At 35.8% G+C, this 26,982-nt stretch overlaps 1 protein-coding gene across 3 annotated transcripts in view; it reads right to left on the bottom strand.

Annotated features, from left to right (window-relative positions):
* Positions 1-26,982, bottom strand: part of LOC135143753 (uncharacterized) — a 108,327-nt gene that overhangs the window by 22,977 nt on the left and 58,368 nt on the right. The window contains exon 2 of one of the 3 annotated variants that reach the window (XM_064075681.1): positions 16,594-16,637. The exons of 1 other annotated variant lie outside the window; for it this stretch is intronic. In XM_064075681.1, the coding sequence (XP_063931751.1) occupies positions 16,594-16,595 (2 nt within the window). In that variant the 5' untranslated portion in view covers positions 16,596-16,637. Of the gene's footprint in view, positions 1-10,142; positions 10,318-16,593; positions 16,638-26,982 lie in introns of those variants that run through there. One more of the 3 variants, XM_064075680.1, reaches the window with a different exon arrangement.

The raw sequence follows: 26,982 nt of genomic DNA, 5'->3' as shown, positions 1-26,982 counted from the left end.
AAAACGGAATATAGTAAAATCCAAAAATTTCACATTTGAAAAATTTTAAAGATTGAAAATCGGGAAGCTAAAAAATCAAGGATTGAAATTTTGAAAAATTAAATAAACGAAAAATTGTGGTGAAAAATCGAGAAAATGAAAATTAAAAATACGGAAGAATGAAAAATAAAAATCAAAAACTTGAAAAATTTAAAAAGGAAATTGAAAAACTGAAAAATCGAAAATTGAAAAGTTGTGTAATCGAAAAATTGCAAATTCAAAATTTGAAGAAACAAAAAATTATGAAACCGAAACACTGAAAAATTAAAAAATTGAAAAAACAACATTAAAAAACGAAAAAAATGTGAAAATTTTTCATATGACATGATCAATTTTTTGGTCAGGACAAACGATTTAGCAAGACTACGATAAGCTTAGAACGTTTGTACGATTTCTGAGCATTCAATTTTGCCGTTTCAAAGTTTAAGAGCAAAATGAGAAATTAAAAAATTCCCAAACAGATTTCTGGAAAAATTGATAAATCGGAAGATCGAGAAGTCGAATATCGAGAAATTGAACAAATTGAACAATCGAAAAATGGAAACATTGAAAAATTTTGATCAATGGAGAAATACAAAAACTGAAAAATTGAAAATCCGAAAAACTAAAAAATGAAAAAAATTAAACTCACAACATTGAAAAATCTAAAACCGAGAAGTCGAAAAATCGGAAATTGGAGAAAAATTTAAAAATTGCCATAATTGTAAAGATCTAAAAATTTAACCAATCGAAATATTGAAAAATCCCAAAATTGAAATTGAAACAGAGAAATCGAAAAATTGAGGTATTGAAAAATTAAAGAATCAAAAAATAGAAAAATGGCCAAAACTGAAATGTCGGAAATTGAGAAATCGAAAAATCTAAAAATTGCTATACAATTTTCAGTTGTTTTTTTTTTCCAAAAATCTCAATGTCTAGAACACGGATTTATAGATCACAAATTCAGGTCTATGTTACTTTTTAACATTTAAATAAAATTTATTCCCCAAAATTGTACGCAGACATCATCAGTTCCTGTGGGGGACATGAACGGATAAGTTTTGATTAAAGATTTACCATTCTCCCGATAACCTTAAAACGTTGAGAAGATTTTCGAGCATTCGATTTTGCAAATTCAAAGTTTGCAAAATGCTGGTATACAATTTTAATTTTTTTGTCAAAATCTAGATGTCTAGATGTCTAGGGGGAAAGACTGAACACGGATTCATAAACCACATGTTAAGGATTATCTTATTTCATAAAATTGAAATAATGTTTACTAATGTTTATTCAAAAATGTAATGGTTTTGAATTTTCTCCAATTTTCTATACATATTTGCATAACTTGATCTACAGAAAAAGTGAACCTTATTTACGTCCCAAAATCATCGAAAACATGCATTCGAAAAATTACATGATCGAAATACCAGTGACTTATCTGGGCATGAACATTCTTCGAATTCCTCGGAAAAAGCACTTTTGACATTTACTCCTACTGATCAACGCACTTTCACTGCTATCAAGAGTCGATTCCGTGTGTAATTTTTGAATAAGATTGTCAAGCAAATCGAACGATTCCAAAACTTACTAGATGAAGAAAAACAAAAAGCCAGGAACTACCTCAGAAGGCAAGAACCGCTTCGATAAAACCGTCCCAAAAATGCTTCTCTATCGCCTGCCATCAAAACCATCCGAACCTCCGTTATGTGCGTGGTACAATTTAGTACCCGAAAAAAAGGCCCGTTAAAACGACAATGCGGACCACGCAACTTGTTGATCCGATTGTGTCTGGCCGAACAACCGCGAAAACACAACAAGCATCCCATAAAACTCTTTGTCGCAACAAATTAATTAAAAACAAACACGTAGACAAGGTGAGTTGTGTTGATTTTTTTGCTAGTGTTTGGCGAATTTGTGTGAAGAACTAATGGACTCGATGTTTGCTCGTAGTGCTTTAACCTAGATTTTCGTGAAAAATAAACACAATCATCCTAAAAATACCGCACCTCGGTTTTATTTAAGAATTTTGCTTCGTTTTGCGCGAAGAAGTGTCAACAGCCCGCTCGTAAACCTCAAACCTGGCCAGGTTTGCGAATCTTGAGGCTGACCCGCTTGCTAGGCGCAGGCTTAACCTAGTGCTGCGGTCGACGACACCATCGCTGCAATAGCTATTTTCGTTGGCAGATTGCTTTTATTTGTTTGTTTGGTGTTTGGTGCCGAAGAAGAGGCTATTTATTGGATGCGTGCTGAGGGATAAGCGAGCGCTTTATTGAATCGAAAGTAAAAGTCGCACGTGCGCAATGCGCACAATCGAGCCGTTTTCGGACGATTTTTTTTTTTTTGGTCTTGTTTGTCCATCAAGTGAAATATTTGTTCTGTTCGACAATAAATTATTATTAAGACATTGAAAAGGGTTGCGTGCGCCGGAAATAAATCCCGGACACAATATAAAAGACGATCGATCGAAGTCGACTATTCTTCGAAATCGATTTCTGGGCGTCTTAAAATGCACTCTACGATTATAGCCGTAACGTTCGAACGGGTCGGTTAATTTTAAAGCGACTGTAAAATTATTGAACACTTGGTTCAAAGACGCGTGGAATTTCAGGCGAGTCAACATTCCCATTCAGGAGCTTATGGGCAAAGCAAATAAATAACGGCTAGAATGCGAGCCAAATAATACAATAAGCTCGTGGAGCAGCTCAGCGAGAACAAAGAGGACATTTCCTACAATTAATTTAGTTAGCATCCTGCTTCTTCCCCGGACTCAGAAGCTGCATCTCCCGATAAAATTTCGGTCGGATGACACTTTTCGGAAGGTTCCGCCAAAAGGCGCCACTTTCGTCATCCCGAAAGATAATCGCCGAAAGCTTCCCGGGTCAAAAAACCTATTCTTTCGATTCTGCTCTAGTTCCGTTCGTTTTGTTTGCAGACCGTTGCCAAATTTTCGAGCAGAATTATTTCGATTAGCTGGCTGAAATATTGGATGCAACTGAACATGTGAGGGTTTATTTTGATTCGAATTAAAAGCTGGGGCCTTTGTCTCGTGATTAAGACCGACGTCGTAAATCGGAGGCAGGTAGTCGGATTTACGCAAACATCGGCTCGAATTAGATTTACTGAACGGGAAACGGACACGGAAAAAATAAATCTCGCGATAACGCTCGATCGAAAAGCGTAAATCGAGGGAATGTGAGTGGAAATGGAAGTCCTTGTGAGAGATTTCCGGTCTGTGAGGCAACGTTTCGTAACGAGGCATTGCGGCATGAGTCAGGAGTCAAGATCCTGGGATGTTAATTAGGATAGGCTTAGAGCGTTCCAAAAATGGTGGCAGTAGCTAGATCATACAGTGTAATTTGCGAAGTCTGCCCACGGAATTCGACACAATGGCTTCTCTTGACACTTCAAGGTTAAGATTAATCATGGTTTATATTTAACCGCGGGTAAAGTACCCACAGAGATGAAAAATTGGCTTCGGAAAAGTGGCCCACACTACCGTAAACGGACGCAAAATTGTGCACTAGAAGCACCGAAGTCGCTTGGCAAGAACCAAAATTTGGCTGATCTTCCCCACCAACAATGGAATGACGTTAACCCCAAATTTTACAATTGTAAATGTTATTTAAATTTTATAAAATGACGTACCCCTCCATTTGTGGTTTATGAATCAGTGTTCAGATTTTACCACAGACATCCACAATTTTCCATCTTTTATGTTTCGACTTTTGGATGTTTCAATCATTCGATTTTTCGATCTTCCGATTTCCTATTTTTCGAAAATTCAGTTTGGGCATCATTCAATTTCTTGAGGTTTTACATTTTGAAAAAAGACAGTTGGGACCCCCAAGAAGGTTTCACATTCTAACAAAAGCCATTTGCGGCCCCCGAGAAGGTTTCACAACCTTAGAAAAGGACATTTGGGACCCCCGAGAAGGTTTCACATCTTAAAAAAAAGACAGTTGGGACCCCCGAGGTTTCACATTCTTAAAAGAAGACATTTGGCACCCCAGAGGTTTTATATTTTTAAAAAAGACAGTTGGGACCGCCGAGGTTTTACATTTTTAAAAAGGCAGTTGGGACCCCCGAGAAGGTTTCACATTCTTAAAAGAAAATCCATTTGGGGCCTCCGAGAAGGTTTCACATTCTTAAAAGAAAATCCATTTGGGGCCTCCGAGAAGGTTTCACATTCTTAAAAAAAGACAATTGGGAGCCCCGAGAAGGTTTCACAATCTTAGAAAAGGACTTTTGGCGCCCCCGAGAAGGTATTATATTTTTAGAAAAGACAGTTGGGACCCTCGAGAAGGTTTCACATTCTTAAAAAAAAAAAAAGACAGTTGGGACCCCCGTGAAGGTTTCACAATCTTAGAAAAGGACTTTTGGCGCCCCAGAGATTTTATATTTTTAAAAAAGACAGTTGGGACCCCCGAGAAGGTTTCACATTCTTAAAAAAAGACATTTGGCGCCCCAGAGATTTTATATTTTTAAAAGACAGTTGGGACCCCCGAGAAGGTTTCACATTCTTAAAAAAAGACAATTGGGAGCCCCGAGAAGGTTTCACAATCTTAGAAAAGGACTTTTGGCGCCCCCGAGAAGGTATTATATTTTTAGAAAAGACAGTTGGGACCCCCGAGAAGGTTTCACATTCTTAAAAAAAAAAAAAGACAGTTGGGACCCCCGAGAAAGTTTCACATTCTTAAAAAAAGACATTTGGCGCCCCAGAGATTTTATATTTTTAAAAAAGACAGTTGGGACCCCCGAGAAGGTTTCACATTCTTAAAAAAAGACATTTGGCGCCCCAGAGATTTTATATTTTTAAAAGACAGTTGGGACCCCCGAGAAGGTTTCACATTCTTAAAAAAAAGACAGTTGGGACCCCCGAGAAAGTTTCACATTCTTAAAAAAAGACATTTGCCGCCCCAGAGGTTTTATATTTTTAAAAAAGACAATTGGGACCCCCGAGAAGGTTTCACATTCTTAAAAAAAGGCAATTGGGACCGCCGAGAAGGTTTCACATTCTTGAAAAAAGACAGTTGGGACCCCCGAGTAGGTTTCACATTCTTAAAAAAAAAGACAGGTGGGACCCTCGAGAAGGTTGATCATTCTTAAAAAAAGACAATTGGGACCGCCGAGAAGGTTTCACATTCTTGAAAAAAGACAGTTGGAACCCCCGTGAAGGTTTCACATTCGATATTTACCTTTTTTTGGTAAAACACTTACATTTTGTCTTTTTGTTTTAACATGTGTACTTTTTTTCATAACATGAAACTCAAAACATGTTTAAAATGGAACATTTGTATGAGGAAAAATCGATTTTGCAATTAGACTCCGCCCCATAATAATAAAATCCATATTTCCTTCCAAAAATGTGCCATTTTAATCATGTTCTAAGTTTCTTGTTGTAAAAAGATGGCTATGTCTATTAAGAAAAAAAAAATCAAAATATAAGAAAAGACAGTGTGGGTGGGCGGGGCTAGTAGCTCCTAAGATGTGAACTGATTTTAGGAGGTACTAGCCCCGCCCATCCGCCCTCTATTTTCTGAGAGAGATCTCATTTGCCAAAATCAGTCTTGTCCTAGCAGGTACGAGCCCCGCCCACCCACCCTCTCTTTTCTTAGAAGCTATATATGTCATTGCCAAACTCAGTTTTATCTTAGCAAGTACTGATGATTAGTTTTTACAAAAAATGATCAAAATTTGGAACTCTTTTGAGCTTTCAGTGTATGAATCAGTGTTCAGATTTTACCACAGACATCCACAATTTTCCATCTTTTATGTTTCGATTTTTGGATGTTTCAATTATTCGATTTTTCGATATTTCGATTTCCTATTTTTCGAAAATTCAGTTTGGGCATCATTCAATTTCTCGATTTCTCGTTCTATTTATTTTTGTTTGTCGATTTTTCATTTTTTGTTTGATTCCTTAAATTTTACATTTTTCGATTTTAGGATTTCTGGATTTTAAAATTATTTAATACATACATATGTAGGATTTCCTTTTCTCGAACTCTTTAAGTTTTCAATTTCCAATTGTTCAACATTTCAATTTTGGGAATTTTTTAATTTTTGAATTTTTCAATTCCTTCAAATTTTAATTTCTCGTTTTTTCAGTATTTCGATTCAAATTTTCTCATTGGTTATACACGCCACTGGTTTTTACTTTATATAAAGAAAACAAAAATAACAAAAAACTTAATAATAATTTTTCAAAGAAGCGGGATTTTTTGGGCTGTACTTCAGGGGCAAGGGAAGTTTTATAAAAAAAATATGATTTTTCAAAATATCGAAATGGAACTGTGAGTTTGATACACACTTTTTTCTATTTAAAACCTGGATTTCTAATGTGTAGTCAATTCTGGGAAGCAATTTTCAATCGAGTCGAAACACACTACTTTCAAGCGGACTTATTTCGGGCGGTCGTAAGAAAAAAGAGTCATAAAACTCGAAATAAAAAAAAATGCAACCACCGTGACGTAAGTAAAACAAAACCGAAATCAATAATCACTCCAAAGTTGCGCAACAAAAAATTAAGGTGACCTTATTGGCAAAAAATAAAAGAACCCAGCTGGATCGACTGTTTTCGACCGTTCACTATCCGAATTAATAAAACGTTAATTGTTGATAAATATGTGAATTTTATCGGAGCGAAGCAGCGTTTAAAAAATTCATTAATACTTGATCGGCTCATAAATCATTAGTGACACCACAATCGTGAGTGGCAACATCAAAATTTAAACAACGCGATTAATCAAAGCCAAGCAGTTTTGTGCGGAATTTCCAAAAAGCGCAGCTGAGATTCTTGTAACCGTGTTAAGGCTCCCGAAACAGGTTTGTACTGTTAAGAGTGACGTCGAGGACGCGAATCCTGCGATTTTCTCTCGATTCCTGCAACGTCCGCAGGAACAACGCCTCGCTGTGGGAAAGATCAGTTTAAAAAAAGGCGGAGCCCGATAAGATCTCGACGTTAACCACTAATCTTTTAATTTAAACCGCTCACGAAATCGCCAGTTTCAGAAAAAACGCGGCTTAATGGAACGTATAATATAAAAATAATTGTTACCTAACTCATAACGTGCATATTATGATTTTATTACGAGCAATTTAGAGTTCCTCGCACCCTGATTTTACCACTGATGTGGCAACAGCGGCCATTAGTGAAGGTTTCTCTGATACCATCGACAAAAACCCGATTGATTTAATTGTGGATTTTGTTGTTGACGCAACGGCATTTACGGCAAACTGGCTTCTGTTGGGTGAAAGTCGTCGTGAATGGGCTCGGGCCGACCCGAAGACCTCCAGGTCACTGGTTTGTTTTGGGGTTTAGAAGATTTTTGAATTCTTTAGATTGTTGGTGCGAGCAGGGACGTCGTCAAGGGGGGGCACGGGAGGGTAGCATCCCCCCAAAAATAAACTTCCTTCTTAATGATAAATATTGAACAAACAGAACAATACGTTGGAGTAAAAATTTATGACATTGAAATTGTTCAAATCATTTGATAACGAATTCGTGCTTTCAAGTCGTCTAAATTATCCGGTGTGTTCATCTAAACACGACTTTTTTAATGTTCCCATAAAAAAAATCAGGGGGTGTTAGATCCGGAGACCTAGGTGGACATTTTATTGGTCCACGTCTTCCAATCCACCTTCCATCAAATTGATTATGAAAAAAACCATCACATATGCCCCTATTGGAACCAAATCCTGCGATCTAAATTTTGTGGATTATCTGGATCAGGAAACGTAGAAATTAGATCCGGAGGCATTGAGGTTGTTCTGGACACCAGTAACGACAATTGTTTCATCCAAAAATACGACAAAGATTGGGATTGTCGTCACAATGTGTCATGAAGCTTTCACAAAATTCCAATCGTCTGTCAGGATCATTTTCTGATAGTTCATGGATGAGTTGAACTTTATATGGATGCAGTTTCTCTTTCTTTAAAAATCTTACCACAAACGACTGGCTAATATTTTCATGTAAAGCCGTTTCCGTCGTTGTAACATGGGGATTGTCATTATTATTATTATTGCCCCCCCCTCACTTAAGCTCTTGGTACGCCTCTGGTCGCAAGTTTATTGTCCTGCATGCTCACGCCGGCATACCGCGCAAAAAATTGACATCGTTTCAATTTCAAATCAATTAGTTTTTACAAAGACAATTATTCTTAACCTCGTTGATAGTGCGTGCTTTGAGCCGACCGCAACATTTTGAAACAGTTGTAATGGAGTGAAAATGAGTAGAACTTTGCGGTTTCAGATCGCTATCCTGAAATGAAAGTGCAGCTTTGGAGAAACTTTACTCGGAATTGTTCATCTGCATTAGATATCACATTCACAATGTTGGTTGCATCATCTGACCTATCGGAAGGTGTAAGGAAAGTCGACTGACGCCTAGATTGGCAAATTGGAGTCCTTTTTTGTGGTTCTTGCTAACTTAATTCGATTTAATGCGTTTTAATTAGTACGGACCCGACTATCTGTTCCTGACACGACGGGTACATATAAAGTTGTCGTCGTACGTAGAAATTTTACGACTACGTGGATGGATGGAAAGTTGTAATTTGATTCGGATTTTTATCGCGAACTTTTGTCTACGACTACATTTCCTACTTCCAGCATCTGTTGGCGATTTTATTGCCAGCGTTTCCCTACAATCACGTTTTGGCATCCCGGAAGTTAAGTTAGACGCACACTTATTTTTAAACGCTACGTTGTTCTAAACATTTTGGACCCAATAAATAAAAATTAAGAATTCAATTTTTCATTTCCATTTTTTTAGCTGGTTCTAGACAAAAACCTAAAAACCCAAAAATTATATTATAAATGTAATTAAAGTAAGTTAAGTTTTTGCGAAATAGTGCAATATCTGAACAACGAATGACCGATTAACGCACTTTTCCAAGTGATATTGTACCGAAGGAGATAGCTATCTCCACTTATCTACGTTTGTTTTGACAAAGACTGCCAACATTTACGACACCCGTAGACTATCTAGTAAATCAATCAATGGAATTGATTTTCGAACGACAGTCAGCGTTCAATGACATAACCTTATCAAAATTCCAGTTCCAAAAAAATTCTAAAATTTCTCGTCGTCGTCGAAAAAATAGGTTCGGTCTCAAATAGCGCGTCCCATTAATCTCCTACCCTGAATAGTCGCTTGCCAGACAGTAAATAAATTCGCAAAACACTTCCAAAGTATTACAATACTAAATCTACTGATAATGATACTAGTTTGACTTAAACGCTCCTCGCAAAAACCTCGCCACAAAGCTCCAGTGGTCACCAACCGAAAACGCTTCATTCTTTTGAATGATGATGCAAAAAACGCACAGATGCTCTCATTTCAAAGAAATATTCGAATTAGTCAAATTAACTCGCAAAAATAAAAAAGTGTATAAAAACGGTGGGTGTTGTTTCCTTAAATAAGGTGACTCGGCAGATTTTGCTATTCGATCGAGGTGCGAAATGCAATGAGTCAAGACACAAAGCGAGACAACAACAAATAGCAAAACGAAATCTTTATTTTCTTAGATAAGTCATTACACTGCTTTATCAATTTAATGGTGACTACTTTCCCAGACGTGATGTAGTTCGCAATAAAAGGCTTAATCCTACGATAAACACGACACTTCTAGGAACAAACAAAATCAAAATTTCAACGTAGTGAATTAAAAGGTTGTATTTGGTCTAATGACTGTTTACAATGGTGTGAATAAACTGATAGCCGTTGAACCTCTGATTTATGGTCCATTATTCTTTGCCCCCGAACGATTATCGACAAAAACCAAAATTGCTCGAAGAAAATGTCAAAAAAGCGACGATGCAAAAACTCAACACACGATAATTAATGGTGTATGGCAAAACGAACAGAGCGTGCAACTAGAACCCGCAATTATTTCTTTCTTTTATTTCCATTATTCCGACAAGCTTTTTGACTTAGGAACCGATTACGTAACCACTGTATGGCGTAACGAATTTGTCCAAATCGACGAAATGGCGAACATGAAAGATATTTAAAGACGCCGAAATGTGTTTTAGCAAACAAAACCGTAAAAAATCTCTTTCTGTAGTCATTAAACGGTTTTACGGCCACTTTGCGACGTTGCCAAAATTTTAAGACTTACCAGCTGTCAACCCGCATCTTGTACGGCGGTGTGAGCGCGGCACTGAGTTCTTGAGATTTAATTGTTTTTCTCTTCTCGAGCATAATTATTTAAAACGTATAATTGTAATAACAAATATTTGATCTTTTTTTATCGTCGTTATCAGTCGTTGACATTTTCTTAATTATCGTACGATTTTTGGACGGATTTGTTCGAAGAGCGCGAGACTGGACGGCAATTAAGACTCTGTTTCCAGGAGGATCTAATCTCTTATCGCTTCCTTTGTCGAAAAGTTGGAGACGAGCTAAGTTTGACTGATAAGACGGGGATTTGTGCTGAAGTTTTCCGAGAAGGATGATGGTTGACGACAGCTCGTTCGCGAGCGATGAGCTAATGAAATGTTTCTTAGATGACGCTGGCTTTTTTTGTTGAAAATCAATAATATTTTAACGAGACGAGCGACATTTCCGATAAATGTGATCCGAGTTTCGAAATAATCCGTCTCGTTATCGTCATCATGAAAACCGATTTGAACAACAATATACTAACCGAGCTTCGACATTTTCATAAAACGTCCAATATTTTAACTATTGTTTCAACTTCTCGCACAAAATATTGGATCATTCTGGCATTGGATGTGCTATTTAACATTTTTGTTTGAAAAGTTTTAAAACAAGCTGGGATCGATCCCAACATTCTTTCAACTGATTTTTTTTATGTGGTACGACTTATAAATCTAAAAACTAGCAGTGGTCTCAGAGCGGACTCTTGAGAAACAAGTACTGGTACTTGAGATAGAGAACCTAATTCAAATAATTTAAAGATTACTATCAAAACCATGTTCGATGCAGTCTTAGTTAAATTTAGAACATCCCTATTATCGATTTAAAATAATATTCTGCAACAACCAAGAACAGGACACAATTTCAACTTTCCAAGCTATGACTTCTTCGAAGCAAACACGAGCAAATGTAAAAAATCGTCACTTGTTTAGAAATTTAGTTTACAAACGATGTTCTAGTGATAACGTTTGCATATTTTTAACAATGCAAATATTTATTGAGCAAATATTTTCACGTTTACATGTTTGATTAAATGTAGTGAAAATCCGATTTTTAGTAAACAAAACTAAAAACAATTTCCTGGAATGATTGGTTGCCAGTCGTTCATTAGATATTGGAAGTCAATACAAGAAAAAGGTTCCACTGTAGTTTAAGACAATAGTTAAGTTTAAAAAATTATTTGGTTCCGTTTAGTAAAATCTGCAGGTTTTTTTTTTATAAAATAACGTGCTCCTGCACTTGTGGTTAATAAATCCGCGTTGAATTTTTACTTTGACATCCAGATTTTTGAAAAAAAAAAACAAAATTGTATCAAGTGCTTTGAAACCCTAAGTTTATAGGAAGCATGGTAAATGTTTAATAAAAATTTATCCATTCATGCTCCCTCAGAAATTGATGATGTCATCTTACAATTTTGTCGAATGTTATTTAAATGTTAAAAAGTAACATAGTTACATGCACTCATAGTTTATGAATCCGTGGTGAATTTTTGGAAAAAAAAATCAAAATTGTAGATATGTGTGTATAACTATTTTTCGAATTTTCGGCTTTAATAAGATTTTTCAGTTTTTTCATTTTTCCATTTCTCGATTTTCAATTATTCGTTACTCAATTTTTCGGTATTTCAATGTTGCGAATTTTTCATTTTTTAGTTCCTCAATTTCTCGATTATGTATTGAAATTTTCAATTTCTCGATTTTTGACGTTTCTAAATTTCCAATTTTCCGATTTCTCAATTTATCGAAAAATCGGTTTTTTGATTTTCACATTTTTCGATTTCTCGACTTCTCAATGTTTCAATTTTTGCCTTCTTGATTTTTCGATTTTGGCCTATTTCGATTTCTCAATTTTTCGCACTCTCGATTTTTCGATGTTCCAATGTTTCAGTTTTTTAATTTTCCGATGTTTTGATTTCACGGTTTTTCGACTTTTTGATTTCTCGATTTTCCAATTTTGAAAGTTTCGATTTTTCATAATTTCGAGTTCCTAATTTTTCGTCAATGTTTCAGTTTTCGAATTTTTCAGTTTCAGTTCTTCGACTTTCCGATTTTTCAATTTTTCGATTTTACGATTTTTTGATGTTTTGATCTTTTCGGCTTTTGGGGAATTCCGTTTTTCGATTTTTGAAATTTTTCGACTTTTCGGTTTTGAGAACTTTTCAATTGGTCGATTTTTTGATTTTTTGATACTCCGATTTTTCGGATTTAAATTTTTGTTTTTAATTTTGTCGATTTTAACAGTTTTAAGATTTTTTGAAAAGCATTTTATTCGACTGTACTTTAGGGACGAGGAAAGATTCACCGCTAAATCAACAAACGATCATCACATAGACGAAAAAATTTAAGGTGTCTACTAAGCAATACAAAATATGTAATTGTTTTTCTGGGGATTTTGATCTATGTCTCAATTTTTATTTACACTGTTTTTGATAAAGCAATATAATCTTTAGACGTATGTAGATCGAAAACACTGATTATGCTTTTAATGAAAAATTAATTGACCGATTTTGTCATTTATTTCAAAAGATTATTGTATGTCGAAATGTTTTATCAAATTATCTCTAGGAAACAACTCTTTTACTTGAAACCAGTAGCACATTCCAGAACAAGCACGGCATGATCTTTAAGCCTGCATATAATACGGGGAAATGCACATTCCGTGCGAGTTGTACACTATATTTTTTCTATGACTTTGACTCGCACTTCACAATATACTCATTTACGTATGGTACGAGGGAAATCTCCTGAAGACATTCTTGTCATCAGTGTTAATAACAAATGTCACAAAAGCAAGCAATAGTTTTGACTATACATTTTCAGATCCAAATCAGTTTCATTTGTATTTCGTTCCATTTGACTTCGAGTCCAAACTCCAAGGTAGTTACGTACGTTACTATTTCGGAAAGTGCTATTTTACGAATGAAGACAAGTTCGGTCGTACCGGACGCACTAACCCAGTCATCATACTTTTGAAACTTATTTTCCGGACGGACGCCTCAAAAATCGCTTAAACATCTCAATCGGGGCCATCGGTTTCTCTCGGCGGAATTTTTCGCCAGACTCCTTTCCATTCCATGGTCCCGAACCTGCCATCACCCGTGAGTCACGACCCGTCAATCCGTCCATCCGCCATCGATTTCCTCATGGTGAGCGTCCACACCGCCATGGCGCTTCTCCCAATCCGTGGGCCGGCCAGCAATTCGGCCGGTACCGTTCGTCGAAGGTTAAACACCATCATATACCGTGTGTCCGACCAAGCATGGATGTGTGGCAAGATGGCGCCGGTTGCCAGCCGCCGGTTTACTGACTGAGTAAGAAGTGGGCCGGAGGTCGTCGACCGCTCGCGAAAGTTAACACGAGCGCACACCCATGACATTTGAGGAACAAAAGAACACGCAGCGGCAGGAAGACGGACGCCGGGACGCACGCCGCAGGAGTCGCAGGACTGCAGGAATTTTCCCGACCGGGAGCCCAGTTCCTGCTTGCTGCAGGAAGTGACCAGGGCCATTCCCGATAACTCAGTTACGACACCGAATTTTGAAACCGCCGCAGCTTTTTAGAAAGTCCACGGTGACGCAGTAATTACGAGAAAAACTGGAAGAGGTGATTTTCACTCGCTTGTGCAAGTTTACGTGAGATCTCCGTTTTTGTCCGGTCTTCCGAAATTTTGGTCGAGCGTAACGCAACGTTTCACGGCAATTTTTTGTGGGGAAAGAGGCGGTTGGGTCGTTGTTATTACGGAGAGGAAACGCTCCTCGATTGGGAAAAGAAAGCGGCGGGTTTTGACAAAGGACGTCGAAAGTAACGTAAACAATTGCTGCAACAACGCGACGAGAGCAAAAAGTCGCTTTTTCGAGTGTTGCGACGAAGGACTCGTGCGTGGAAAACGCGCTGGCATACTTATTCACAGACTGTGGTGGCGGTGGTAATCATAGATAAAGCAAAAAACATAAACATTGTAGTCAGCGCAAAAAGCTACAAGGAGTTTTTCGAAAATGCACTACTTATTAGATAGAACGTGGTGGTTCTTGCCGTAACCCAGTTGGGTTTTTCTGCGGCAGCAATCACGGAGTATTACGCTAAAAAAGGGGCAATTTGCGACGGCATAGAAAATCCTCAAGCACGCATTGATTTTTTCTTGTACGTAGAATATACTGGTGATACAAAATTTGTGTTTTATCATCAACGTGACAGTTAAGATCGTCGAACGATGTCGGTGAAAACTCTTCACAATTATAATTCATTTAACGATAAAAGTTCAGAACTTAGGTAAAGTTGCTTTTAATATGTAAGGTTAGAAAATACAATTTTGCGACCGTTTACCTCCCTATGTTGGGTTACAAACAAGATACAAATTATGCTGTTACTGCTGCTGTACGAGAGAATGGAGTTTTTTGAGCTACACGAAATCATTTTAGGTATTCTGAAGTAGATCTATCCAATATAAACATTATTGGTGTTAAAATAGGTCTTTCTTCGTCGAACAGCTTATTGTATTTGCGATTTATATACCTGTGTCTATAAAACTAGACGTTATTGAACATCTCCTTGATCTACTAAGCAATTTACATGAGACTCACAGTGACAATGTAATTAAACTCAGAGACTCTAATATTAGTGAATTAATCAACAACTTTGCTGATTTTTACAATCTTGTACAAATATTTCACAAATTTCAGTGTCCAGTGGAAAAGTCAAAATGTCCTTTAACCAGCGAAGATGATGCTCATCCAGCACTAGAAATTGACTTTGAAGTTACAACAAATCGATATGACAAATTTGCTTTGGAAAAGTTGGCTGAAAATCCATAGAAAAGTCTGGAATTTAGATTTCGACAAGCTGATTCCTAAAACATGGCGTGTTTATGGACAAGGATAAAGAATTTCGAAATATTCGATTAGGAATTCCTATTTTTGAAAAATATTAAAAATTAGTGTATTTCATATAGGCGATTCTGGAAACATCGTATTTTTTTAAGATATGAGTTGAGAATAAAAAGGTTCGAGAAGTCTAATTCCACAATAAATTTCTTTGGTAATGATTTTTTTAAAGTGCTTAAGAAATAGTCAAAAATTTCATATTGGAAAATTAAAGTTGTTAAAAAATTGCTTCGAAATGACAAACAAGTTCTGGAATATCGATCTGGACGAACTGATTTCAAAAACTTGGCGTCTTTATGGACAAGGATCAGGAATATCGAAATATTCGACTTGAAAGTTCAATTTCTAAAAAAATTGTAAAAATTGTGATACTTCATGTTGGCGATACTGGAAACACTTTAAATTTTTTCAAAGATATGAAGTCGAAATTAAAGTTTCGGGAAACCAAAATCTACAAAAGAAATTGCATACTGAAAAATTGACCTCCTGGAAAAGCTGCCTAAAAATCTACAAAAAAATCCAAAAACATGACGTATTTATGTACAAAGATCAGGAATTTAAAAAAAATATTAAAAATGGGTCATATAATTGTTGAAAAAAAAAAGTTTCAGGAAGTCAAAATGTACAAAAAAAAACTCTTTAGGGTTTTTTTGAAGGTGAAGGTTATCTACAAATCTAGAAAATATTTTGAAATATAGGTCACGACGGATTGATTTAAAAAATATAGCATTTTAGCGGACATAGATCAGAAATTTCGAAACATTCGACTTGAAAGTCTAATTTAAAAAACATTGTAAAAATTCTCACTCTGAGAAAATGTAACAATTTTTAAAGGAATATAGGCAAAACAACTCCTGGAAGGTGCTCCAAAAAAGGTCAAAACTTTCATGCTCGAGGATGTTGGAAAATTGAACTTTTGGAAAAGAGTGGACTTGATTGATTGAAATTATTACTATTTTTTTTTCTTTTTAATTAAACATTTTATAAGTTATGAAGTCGGAAATAAGAAACTTCAGGAAGTCAAAATTTGCAAAAAAATCTCTTTAGTAAATTCTTTAATGTCGCCACGAAAAAAATATACTGAAAAGTAGAGCTTTTGGAAAAGTTGCCCAAAGTTGGGGAAGATCCAACAAAAAATGCAGACTATTCCTTATTACCTGATTTTATCCAGTAAATAAAAGTAGAAAACATAATTTTATACCCACACAGTTTCTTAAGATTGTTTTGAAACTAGAAGAGTTTCGTACCACATCCACAATTGAGTAATTACTTTAACCTAAAATTGTTAACAATAGAACTCCGGGTACTTTCCACAACGCAACAAACAATACAAACTTTGTCAGAAACCGCCTAAACAAGTCAAAATAGACCGCTTCAATACAAATGATTGCCCAAACTGCTACGAAATCTTTAAATGCAGCTTCGATCACTCTAAATCGTTAGTCTCCTTCATAAAAAAGCAATTAAGAAGTGTACGGTAATCAATTAATTTGGGTCACAGACGACTTTTTTTTAAATAAACTTAACTTACATAAGACTAGACTAGAGCTAGACGGACGCAGCCTCCGATCTTACCTGAAACAAACAAGAAAAAAAAAATGAAATCCACACATCAACCCAATTTGTGGTCAAAATGAACAGTCAACAAGAAACTACTTCCTCAAACAGCACCGACATAAATTTTCCCCATAATCTAGGAAAACAAACAACTGACCTCCTAAGCACTTCGTCGATTCGATTTCATAACGCGATTAGGCGAGGGTAATCGAATTACGCAGGAATTAATAAAACCCGAATCCTGCGACGCGGTACCAAGTCGCCCTCCAGATGCTCCATCTTCATATAAATAGAACTGCAATCGAGAAGTCTACGTATTTATCAACAATCTTACGCAATGGGTTGTTGCTCCGAACATTTTTCTGTTTGGTAAGATTACATTTACTTAAACAAATTCGGTGTTATTTATGTATAGGGTTACCAACGCAACGTTGGTCATTCAACTTTACGGTCTATTGTTCGATACACTCATTAAAATACGTAAGATGCATTTATTAACAACGCACTCGACTGAATTAGTTTTTTTTCCTTGGAAGCGGCCTCGAGGAAATAATCGCTTCGGAATATCTTCGGTGAGGACCAAGAATGCGACCAGATTGTTGACCTGTGAAGAAAGTTTCGGGCACCACCAAAACATTCCGGATCTTCTCCTTTATCTCGTAGACGTAGAAATTCGTGAAATGGGGCTCCTCGATGCGGGCTTTATCGGAATTTATATAGCGGAGCCTCCGCGGGTGTTAATTTTGTCTTGATCTATTAATAAAACTGCGAAAAGCATCTGGATGGTGGTGCGCTTGTTTCGAGAAAACGTGGAGCGCTTATTTCGCGCAACTACGAAAAAACGACCATTTCGGTCGAAATACATGATAAAAATGTGACGTAATTCTTGGGACAATTCGGACAATTACATTTAAACCTTGACACGTTTCAATTGTTTTCAAACGCTGAAATTGAAATGGTAATTCCATTGTCGAATTCATCATCAAAAAACATGCGCCCTTAAAATTAGTCCCATGCGATTCATACGAATTTTGAAGAAACAAATTCGAGCGAAAATTTTAACACGGTTTTCTTATTGTTACATTCTTTTTTTATCGAATATTAATCATTTTGGATACACATTCTGTGATAATTTTGGTATTGTGTGTTTTTCTTTTGTGTCATTCAGCGCAATTAACTCGATAATTGCGAAACATAATTACGGCGTAATTACAACGGCCTGTGAGACTCTACCTTTGAATGTGCAATTAAAAACGAAACATTACTAATTTGATCTTAATTGTACATTTAATATGTTGTTTCGTCAGTTTCATTTTGTAAATAATTGCTCAAAATGAAACTAAGAGCAATGACAAACAAGAAAATTGTTCTAACCGGCATTTTATAGTCCAAACGCACGTCAAATATTTTTTCTTCTGGTTCCAAAATTTTAATTTGCTAACTACTACAGTGCGATTGAAAATAAAAAGGGTTAGAGTTGGCTCTGCCCATCAAGCTTTGCCCTACTGCCCTCAATATGACGTAAACCAATGTGAATATAAGCTTTAGCTCACAGTCAACTCTGATTCACTTTATTTTCGATCGTACGACACTGTTTACAAAACAAATATCTACACTGCATTTACTTTGAATATTACTTAAGACATTTTCTTGCAGATTTCGGCTTTTAGAAGTTAATTTCGGCGTCAGTTCTTCGCAAGTTCCAATATTTTTTTCAGATTTGATAAAATACATTTTTTCCACTGACGTCATTAATTTTGTGAAGGGACTGAACGCATATTTTTTTTAATTGTAGTTTTGTAATCCTTAAATCAATGCAATGAACACGTGGTATATGTGGTTATCATTTTAAAAACTTACAAGGAACTTAAGAGAGACAACTGAGGTCATCGTAAGTATAATTAGGTAGTTTGTAAGAATAGAAAGTAAAATTTCAAGTTATTCTGCAGCAAGTTATTAATGCAATAAAAATAAAAAAATAAAATAAATCAATGTCAGTATGGTGATAACATTTCAAAAAGTTCGGTTTGTAGATCTTAGAAAAAGTTGTAAAATTTGCTTTACGAATTTTATGTTTTTGTTCGCCTTCGGACTTGTAACGCGAAAATCGCACACCTTCGAATGTGGCATGGGTTTTTTATTTCTTACAGGGTTACTATTATCTACATTTTTTTTTATCAAATGTCAAGAACATACATCCCAGTGATTTATTACTAGTATTACACTGCACGTGTAGGAATTGACATACATGTCCTTGCTGAATAATGTAGATCGGAACATTTTCAAATGAACTCACTAGAAATGCAGGCATAGCCTTGGCGTTGTTAATCTGCTTCCGATCATGGGCGGAGGAGAATTGCACTCCAGGCCAAATATAGACAAATTAACACAGTGTGATTTTGTAACATAATTAATGCTTTCGAATCATAGCGAGTGGCGGAGGATTGGTGTTTAAAGTATGGTAGATTAATGAATTTAGAAAAAGAAGTTCGCTTCGAATATGACTGATTTGACACGAAGTGTTGGCAGTGTTTACATTAAACGAAGTATTGTAAGAGTAATTATCCCGTGTAGGTGCATGCGTTGTAACTTCGTGATGCGATGAAGTAACTAATGATTTTTTACTCGCTTGTTTCACTAGCTTTCTAATAAAAAAAACCAATGTAGTCGGCAAAAGATAACGAACAAAGTGCCTACATTTCAGTTATGTAAGTACCGACAACACCGACAAAACCGACGACACCTTGCTACAGCCGTTCTATTTGTGCTTAAACATTTTCATCCAACCTCAGTACAAAATTAAACGTTCTAATTTTTAGGAGCTTTATCTCGAGTGTCCGCAACGTTATTTTGACCCGCCGATTGTCATGATATAACTCACAACATTTTTAAAATAAAACTCGGTTCTGTTCAGTCCTCGCCGCACCATCTTGCGGTTCGTCAATATGTCGCCTGCCACAATAAAAAAGAGAAAAACCCGAACATGTCTCGCTTTGGCAACATTAACAAATCTTTAAACTTAGTCCGAGGGTTCGTCGACCTCCTCACGCAGATATTTCTGCATTTTTTCTATTGTGTTTCGCATTTCAAGTGTTTTGTCTACTACTTTGAGTAAATATAGCATTTGTGTCATAGCTCTCGATCCTTCCGTTCCTGCTGCAGCACCACTCTTGGATGGATATTCAAGTCCTCGATGTATCCGGAGTCGATAAACAAACACGAAACTGAATATGTATAATACATAGAAATAGGAAACGACTCGATTCCCACAGAAATCAGGTGAATAGATGGCACGTGTGTGACCAGCTGCTGCTAGTCCTGGTCGATTGTTCGACCGTACGTCGAGGATCAGCAGGATTCGTGCCCGTTATCTATTTAGCCTTGCGGTTTCATGAAATTAATGAGTGGCCTTCATGGTAATGAAGTGCCAATGTACAAAACCGATAAAATGTGCTTTTTTGTGGGACGTAATTGATGGGACGGTCGTCATTTATCTCCATCTGATTGTTTTGAGGAAGACGGACGCTTTTTGATTTACTCGACGATTATCCTTGATGGGATATTGATGCGTGCGCTGGATGGTTATTAAAAATTGCGATATAAAGAGTGATATAATGGAACCTAAGGCCGAATAAATCGATTGTTTATTGTTATTTATGGCGGGAAATTTCGTACGGGCAAATTTAGATTAGAGTGTTGGAAGTGCATTTATTTGTGCGCAGTTTGTGGCTTTTAATTTTATAATCGAAGAAATCGAGGAATTGAGATTCAGAGGAGTGCTTTTCACATTTTATGGAATTAATTTCTCGTTAATTGTTGCAAATGTGCTGCCGCGATAAATAATGCACGACTCGGAGAGAAAGCAAGCATTTACTTATTGTTTACAAAATTTCCTTGTGATTCAACAGGATAATTTGTACTGATGGTGCTTATAGGTTATCGTAAAGTTCGTTTACGTAAAAGGTCACATACAATTTTTTTAAATCGTTGTTCCTCAAACTTTCTAAGTTTTATAGATCGTCACAGGAAAACAACATCCCTAAAATGGATGTTATTTGATTCAAATACAACAGTTTTTATGGAAGTAAACATTTAAAAGTATTTTTGTAATACATAATACTAAAACCCTGTCACTTCGAAAGCTGCTTGAAGATTGGTTATACACTTTACAGGTACTTTTTTTGTCACTAAATATGGAATTTATTGTTAAACATTTCTTTTCGTAGATTCTAGCAGACATTTTTTAAGAATTGCCTACTAATTGAATGTAAATGGTCTCGGACTTTCGACAAATTAGATTTGGAATTTTTAAATATTTCGAGAAATTTTGCATTTTTTCAATTCTGGAAAAATTGTTAGAATTTTGGAAGAAATTAACTCGAAATCTACAAGAAAATTTCTGAAGTAATACTCGAAAGGTGCTAGAAAAACGGTCAAAAATTCGCATAGCGACTTTTGAAAAATATAGATTTTGTAAAATTGCCAAAAACTCAGATTTTCGAAAAATTCGGTATGACAATTTTTCAAATAATGCATTTCGACGAGTCTATTAGAATAAAATAACGTGTTCATGGTCCCAAAGATTTTCGAAAAATTCGGTTTAAAAATGCATTTCTTTAAATATTTCGAAAATGATGATTTTCCATTTGCTAGATTCTGGAAAAATGGTTGGAATTTTGAAGACAAAAATCACTTCTATGATCGAAATCTACTAAAAATTCATAACGTTTTGCTGAACCTGGACCAACATTTTCGAAAAATTCGATTTAAAAATACACTTTTTTCAATATTTCGAAAAAAATCATTTTTCATTCAATCGATTCCTGAAAAAATTGTTAAAATTTTTGATGCTTAAAATAACTTCTAGGACAAGAAAATGTAATGTAATACTCGAAGGGTGCTCGAAAAAACGGTTAAAAATTCATATGGGGGTTTTAAAAATTTAGATTTTTGTAAAATTGCCAAAAAAACCTCAAAAAACTCTGGGCAAAACATCGTGTTGATGATTTGGAACTAAGATTTTCGAAAAATTTTGTTCAAAAATGGATTTTTCTTTTTTAATAATTCGAAAATTCGAAAAACGGTCAAAGCGTTCATCCGGGAGGTATTCAAAAATAGAAATCCTGAAATGACTGTGAGAAATACATTTCGACGACTTGATTAGAATAAACCAACGTGCTGATCGTCCCAGACCAAGATTTCAGAAAACTTCGGTTCAGAAATATATTTTTTTAAATATCCCGAAAATGGTCATTTTTTATTTGATAAAATAATAAAATTAACCTAGAGATGCAATATCTAGGAAGAAGATAATAATTTAAATATGTAATAACCACAACAGAAACATATAATTCACACAATAGTTTAACAGTAAATATTATAAATTACGATACAGAATATATATATATCTACAAATATGGGCGTCCGAGATAGCTAAATAAATTTATGACGATTCCGAGTGCAACAGAATGTTTTTTTATTTTTATTTTTTATTGTATTGTCGAAATTTACGAGAAAATGACTGGACAATTTTCGAAAGGACTCGAAAAATTGAAAAAGATATTGAAAAATTCGGATTTTTGATAAGTTGTCTAGAAATTCCCAAAAATTCTGGGAAATACATTCCAAAAAACAACGTGTTGATGGTCTTACACGAAGATTTTTTAAAAAATCGGTTTGAAAATAAAAAATTTTTCTAATAAATCGAAAACTCGAAAAATAATAGACAGAAATTTTTTAACAACAGAAATCCTCAAACTATTGTGAAAAATATATTTCGACGAGTTGATTAGATTAAAATAACGTGATGAAGGTGCCAGTCCAAGATTTTCGAAAAATTCGGTTTATTTAAAAATACATTTTTTAAAATATCTCAAAAAAGGTAATTTTTCAATTGATTCATTCTCAAAAAATTGTTGGAATTTTCGAAGAATGAAGACAAAAATCACTTCTACTATCGAAATCTACAAGAAAATAACTTTGGACAGTTTTCGGAAGGTACCCGAAAAATTCATAAAGTATTGAAAAATTGGAAGTTTTGGAAAGTTGTCTGGAAATCCTCAAAAGATTCTAGCCAATACATTCCAAAAAACATCACGTGTGGGTGGATCCGGATCAACATTCTAGAAAAATCCGGTTTGAAAATGATTTTTAAAATATTTCGAAAATGGTCAATTTGTATTTTATCGATATAAAAAATAACTTCTAGGAATCAAAATCTACAAGAACATGTCCTAAGTAATACTCGAAAAGTGTTTGAAAAATTTAGATTTTTGTAAAATTGCCAAAAAAACTCAATAAACCTTGTGAAAAATTAAGCTTGAAAATCGATTTTTTTAATAATTCCAAAATTCCAAAAACGACCAAAAATTACGGACGTATTGGAAAACAGAATTTTTTTAATAGTTGCCTAAAAATTCTCAAACAATTGTGGAAAATTCATTTCAACGAGCTGATTCGAAGAATGTAACATGTTGATGATTCTGGAATATCTCTAGAACTGGCATTTTTCATTTTAACCATTCTGAAAAATTGTTAGAATTTTCGACGGAATGAAGACGGAAATAACTTCGACTAGTCGAAATCTAAAAAAAATGACTGGTTAAAAAAGACTTCAAAATGTATTGAAAAATTGCGACTTTTGAAAAGTGCCTAACAATTCTCAAAAAACAGCGTGTTGATGGACCTGGACCAACATTTTCGAAGAATTCAAAACCTACAAGAAAATGTCTTAAGAATACTCGAAAAACGGTTAAAAATTCACATGGGGGTTTCCAAAAAATTTAGTTTTTGTACAATTTCAAAAAAACAAAAACCAAAAAACTTTGGGGAAAAAGGTAATATATATCCCCGACGAAGATTTTCGAAAAATTAAGTTTGAAAATTGATTTTTTTTAATAAATCGAAAATTCGAAAAACGGGGGTATTGAAAAACAGAAATTTTTGAAGTTGCATAAAAATCCTCAAACAATTTTATTTATATATATATATTTAATTAATATTGACCCAAACTGTTCTCCTGAGCACTCGTTATGCGGCGCCCGTTTTTGGAATGTTCTTGTCACACTTTTTAAACCGAAAATGCCTCAGATGTCAACAATATTTTCTCATTCCTCATAGCTTCGAACAACGGAAAACCTTAACTTTCTCGACCAATTGTTAGGAAAATTTTCCATTGCAACCGAATCGAATCACACCGGTTCTACGGTCGGCCGTCAAGTCCAAACACTCCGTCACGGTGTCAAATGCCTCAGTTTCTTCCTTTGTGCGTATTTGGGTCATCGCTTGATGGAAGAGAGCTCTAGGTACGACCCGCCTCATCCACGTGCAGTCGCTCACGCCGTCAAAGCCACCAGCCAATGACTGTTCAGATTTCAATAATTCCATCATAGACTCCGTATCAGAATAAGAATGAATAAATGGCACACCGCAAGAGCAACAAAAAGGCCGATCGTGACTACGCGAGATACAGCTAGGATTGTACCTAGTTTTTCCACTAGTCCGTCGTAACGGTCCTCGACCGGTTCCGAGCGCGGCCGCCGCTTTCCCGCCGCTTTCCCGTTTCCACCCCGAAAACCCTTTGGCTCCTTTCGGTTGGCAGCACTGCGGTGGGGCAAGGGACGCGCGAGGGCGCGGGGCAGGGCGCAGGAGAAAGTCCGACTGCGCGCTGGCGGGCATTGACCCCTGCAGGACCGGACTCGGGCAGGTGAGGCGGCCTTGGTTTTAATTTTGACGCGGTTGCGACATTTTTCGCACGACGCGGAAGAGGAATTCGGAATGCCGCAGATAAAAGGGGAGAGGAATTTTAATCTGCGCCGACCCAAATTACGGGTGAAACCATCTCGAGAAGAATGTGTATTGTTGACCCATTTCGGGGCAACGGTTTATGCAATTTCGATTTCGTGGAGCTCGTTTGTGGGAAATGGGGGCAGGAGTGACGTGACAAAACGCACTAAGCGACACGAGTGGGAAATGTTCGAAAATCGAGCGGAAATTCAACAGACCACTTCGAATTTACCTACTGGCATAAAGTGGAATTAAATAAGTAGAGTCCGTCTACCGATCAAAAATTTGGTCGAACGATATTACAGAGCCGGTGTCTGTAAATATGAAAATAATGTGGATATGCAGAGACATGCTTGAGGCGATGAGTCTTCCTACGACGTGTTCGTGAGGATTCAGAAGCAAGGAAACTGAAATTCTGGCTTCAACTCCTGAAATCTTAATGCCTTGTGCTTTGAGGGCCTCGGGAGAAAGCTGTGCTTCCTGGTATAATCTAATTTAATATCTACACATCCATAAAACATACTTAGAGCGTAAGAGATGCTTTCTGTTCGCAAGGAAGGCGAAAAATCCCCAAGTAACCCCAATCCTTTCGGCAAATTTATTTGTTTGCGGTGAGCAACACGAAGTCGCTTTTAAAAGGTTGGTTTTTGCAACAAAACAAACAATTCGATTATACCGTTCAAGATGTTTTTAGACAAAGTAAATCTAGTAATTTATCATATTAGGTTAAGTTGTTTTTATTGTAAGATTAGAAAATCTGACTAAATGTGTAGCACTGGCACTGAGTAAACAATTATTATTATTATTTCAGTACTTAATAAGCATAGTCAATATAATCAAATTTAAAATTCGTATTCGAATAAGTAATAATTAACTTTTAATTCATAATCCAAAGTTTTGGTGTTGTTTTTGTAATAATCTGATAAAATTCCATTTGACGACAATGTTTGCCTGATATAATGCGAAGGTACAAATCAGCAAAAATCGAGAAAGCAATTAAAAATGTTTGACATCAAAAATTGTCAAAGTTTTCAAAACCCCCTGGTGTTTTATTTTCGGATAAATTTAAAGGAATCTGGTGTTTTGTTGCTGGATGAACTTGGAAAGGTCTTTTGACCTTTTAGTGTTTTATCTTTATGAATCTGAAAAAGTCTCAAGTGCCGCAGTGTTTTTGTTTTTGGTTTTTTTTTTAATTCGGGAGGCTCGTGGGTACGTACCCATGGTGTATATTTTGGCCCCACGGAGATTTTTTTTTTAAACAATCTTCAGGTTCTAGGTCTTCCTGTTTGGAAGGAATTTGAAAGTGCTTTGGAGCCTCTAGTGTCTTTTCTTATAATAATATAATTAAATTTCTTAGAGGGTATGTTATTTGCTAAAATCAGTTTTATCTTAGCAGGTACTAAACCCCGCCCACCCGCCCTCTAGACTCTAAGAAAATAAAGGGCGGATGGGCGGGGCTAGTACTTGCCAACATAAAACTGATATTGCCAAATTGCATACCCTTGAAGAAAATAAAGGGTGAGTGGGCGGGGCCAATATTTGCCAAGATAAGACTGATTTTGTTAAGTGATATACAGTATAACCTCTATAATCCAAACCCACGATTATCCGAACTAAACTTGAAAACATGCATGAATTTTTTGAAATTTTTAAATTTGTGATATTTCAATGCCTTGAATTAATTAACGAATTCTGGAAAAAAGGTTGAAATTATCGAAGAAATGAGGCCGAAAGTGACTTCAGCGCCCCGAAATCTACAAGAAAAAGTATTTAGTTAAATTTTAGAAATTCGTCGAAAATGGATCGAAATTTGCTAGTAGGTACTTGCCAAATAACCCACCCTCTAAGAAACTGAAAGGTGGACCAAAATAAGACTCATTTTGGCAAATGACCTACTCTTCTAAGAAACGGTACTAGCCCCGCCCGCCCACCCTTTATTTTCCTAGAAGAGTGGGTCATCGATTTTTCAAAATTTCGGTTCGAATAAATTTCTTCTTTTAGTTAAAAAAAAGAAAAATGACAAATCGTGAAAATGAAAAATTTTAACTTGAGAACGTGAAAAATTAAAAATCAAAAAATTTCAAAAATGTAAAATTAAAACTTGAACAATCAAAAGATTGGAATTAAAAACTGCTAAATTGTCAAACAACTTATCAAATGAAATATTCAAAAGTTGAAAAATTTAAAAACTAAAAAAAAATTAAAACTAGAATGTTTTTTTCAATTTTTCGATGTTTCAGTTTTTGATTTTCCGATTAAACAGTCATTTTTTATTTTTAGCAAGTACTAGCCCCACCCACCCAGCCTTTATTTTCTTAGAAGAATGGGTCATCCGCCAAAAGCAGTCTTATCTTGACAAGTGCTAGCCCCGCCCACCCACCCTTTATTTTCTTAAAAGAGTGGGTCATCTGCCAAAATCAGTCTTATCTTGACAACTAGTAGCCCCGCCCACCCACCCTTATTTTATTCGAGAATGTCATTTGTAAAAATCAGTCTCAAACTTGCCAAGATATGATTGATTTTGGCAGATGACCTACTCTTCTAAGAAAGTAAAGGGTGGGTGGGCGGGGCTAGTACC

The sequence above is a fragment of the Zophobas morio genome, unplaced genomic scaffold (genome assembly GCF_036711695.1).
Source record: "Zophobas morio isolate AGI-343-1 ecotype UQ-CSIRO unplaced genomic scaffold, CSIRO_AGI_Zmor_V1 ptg000075l, whole genome shotgun sequence".
Taxonomy (NCBI): domain Eukaryota; kingdom Metazoa; phylum Arthropoda; class Insecta; order Coleoptera; family Tenebrionidae; genus Zophobas; species Zophobas morio.
This window is presented reverse-complemented; position numbering and strand designations above follow the sequence as displayed.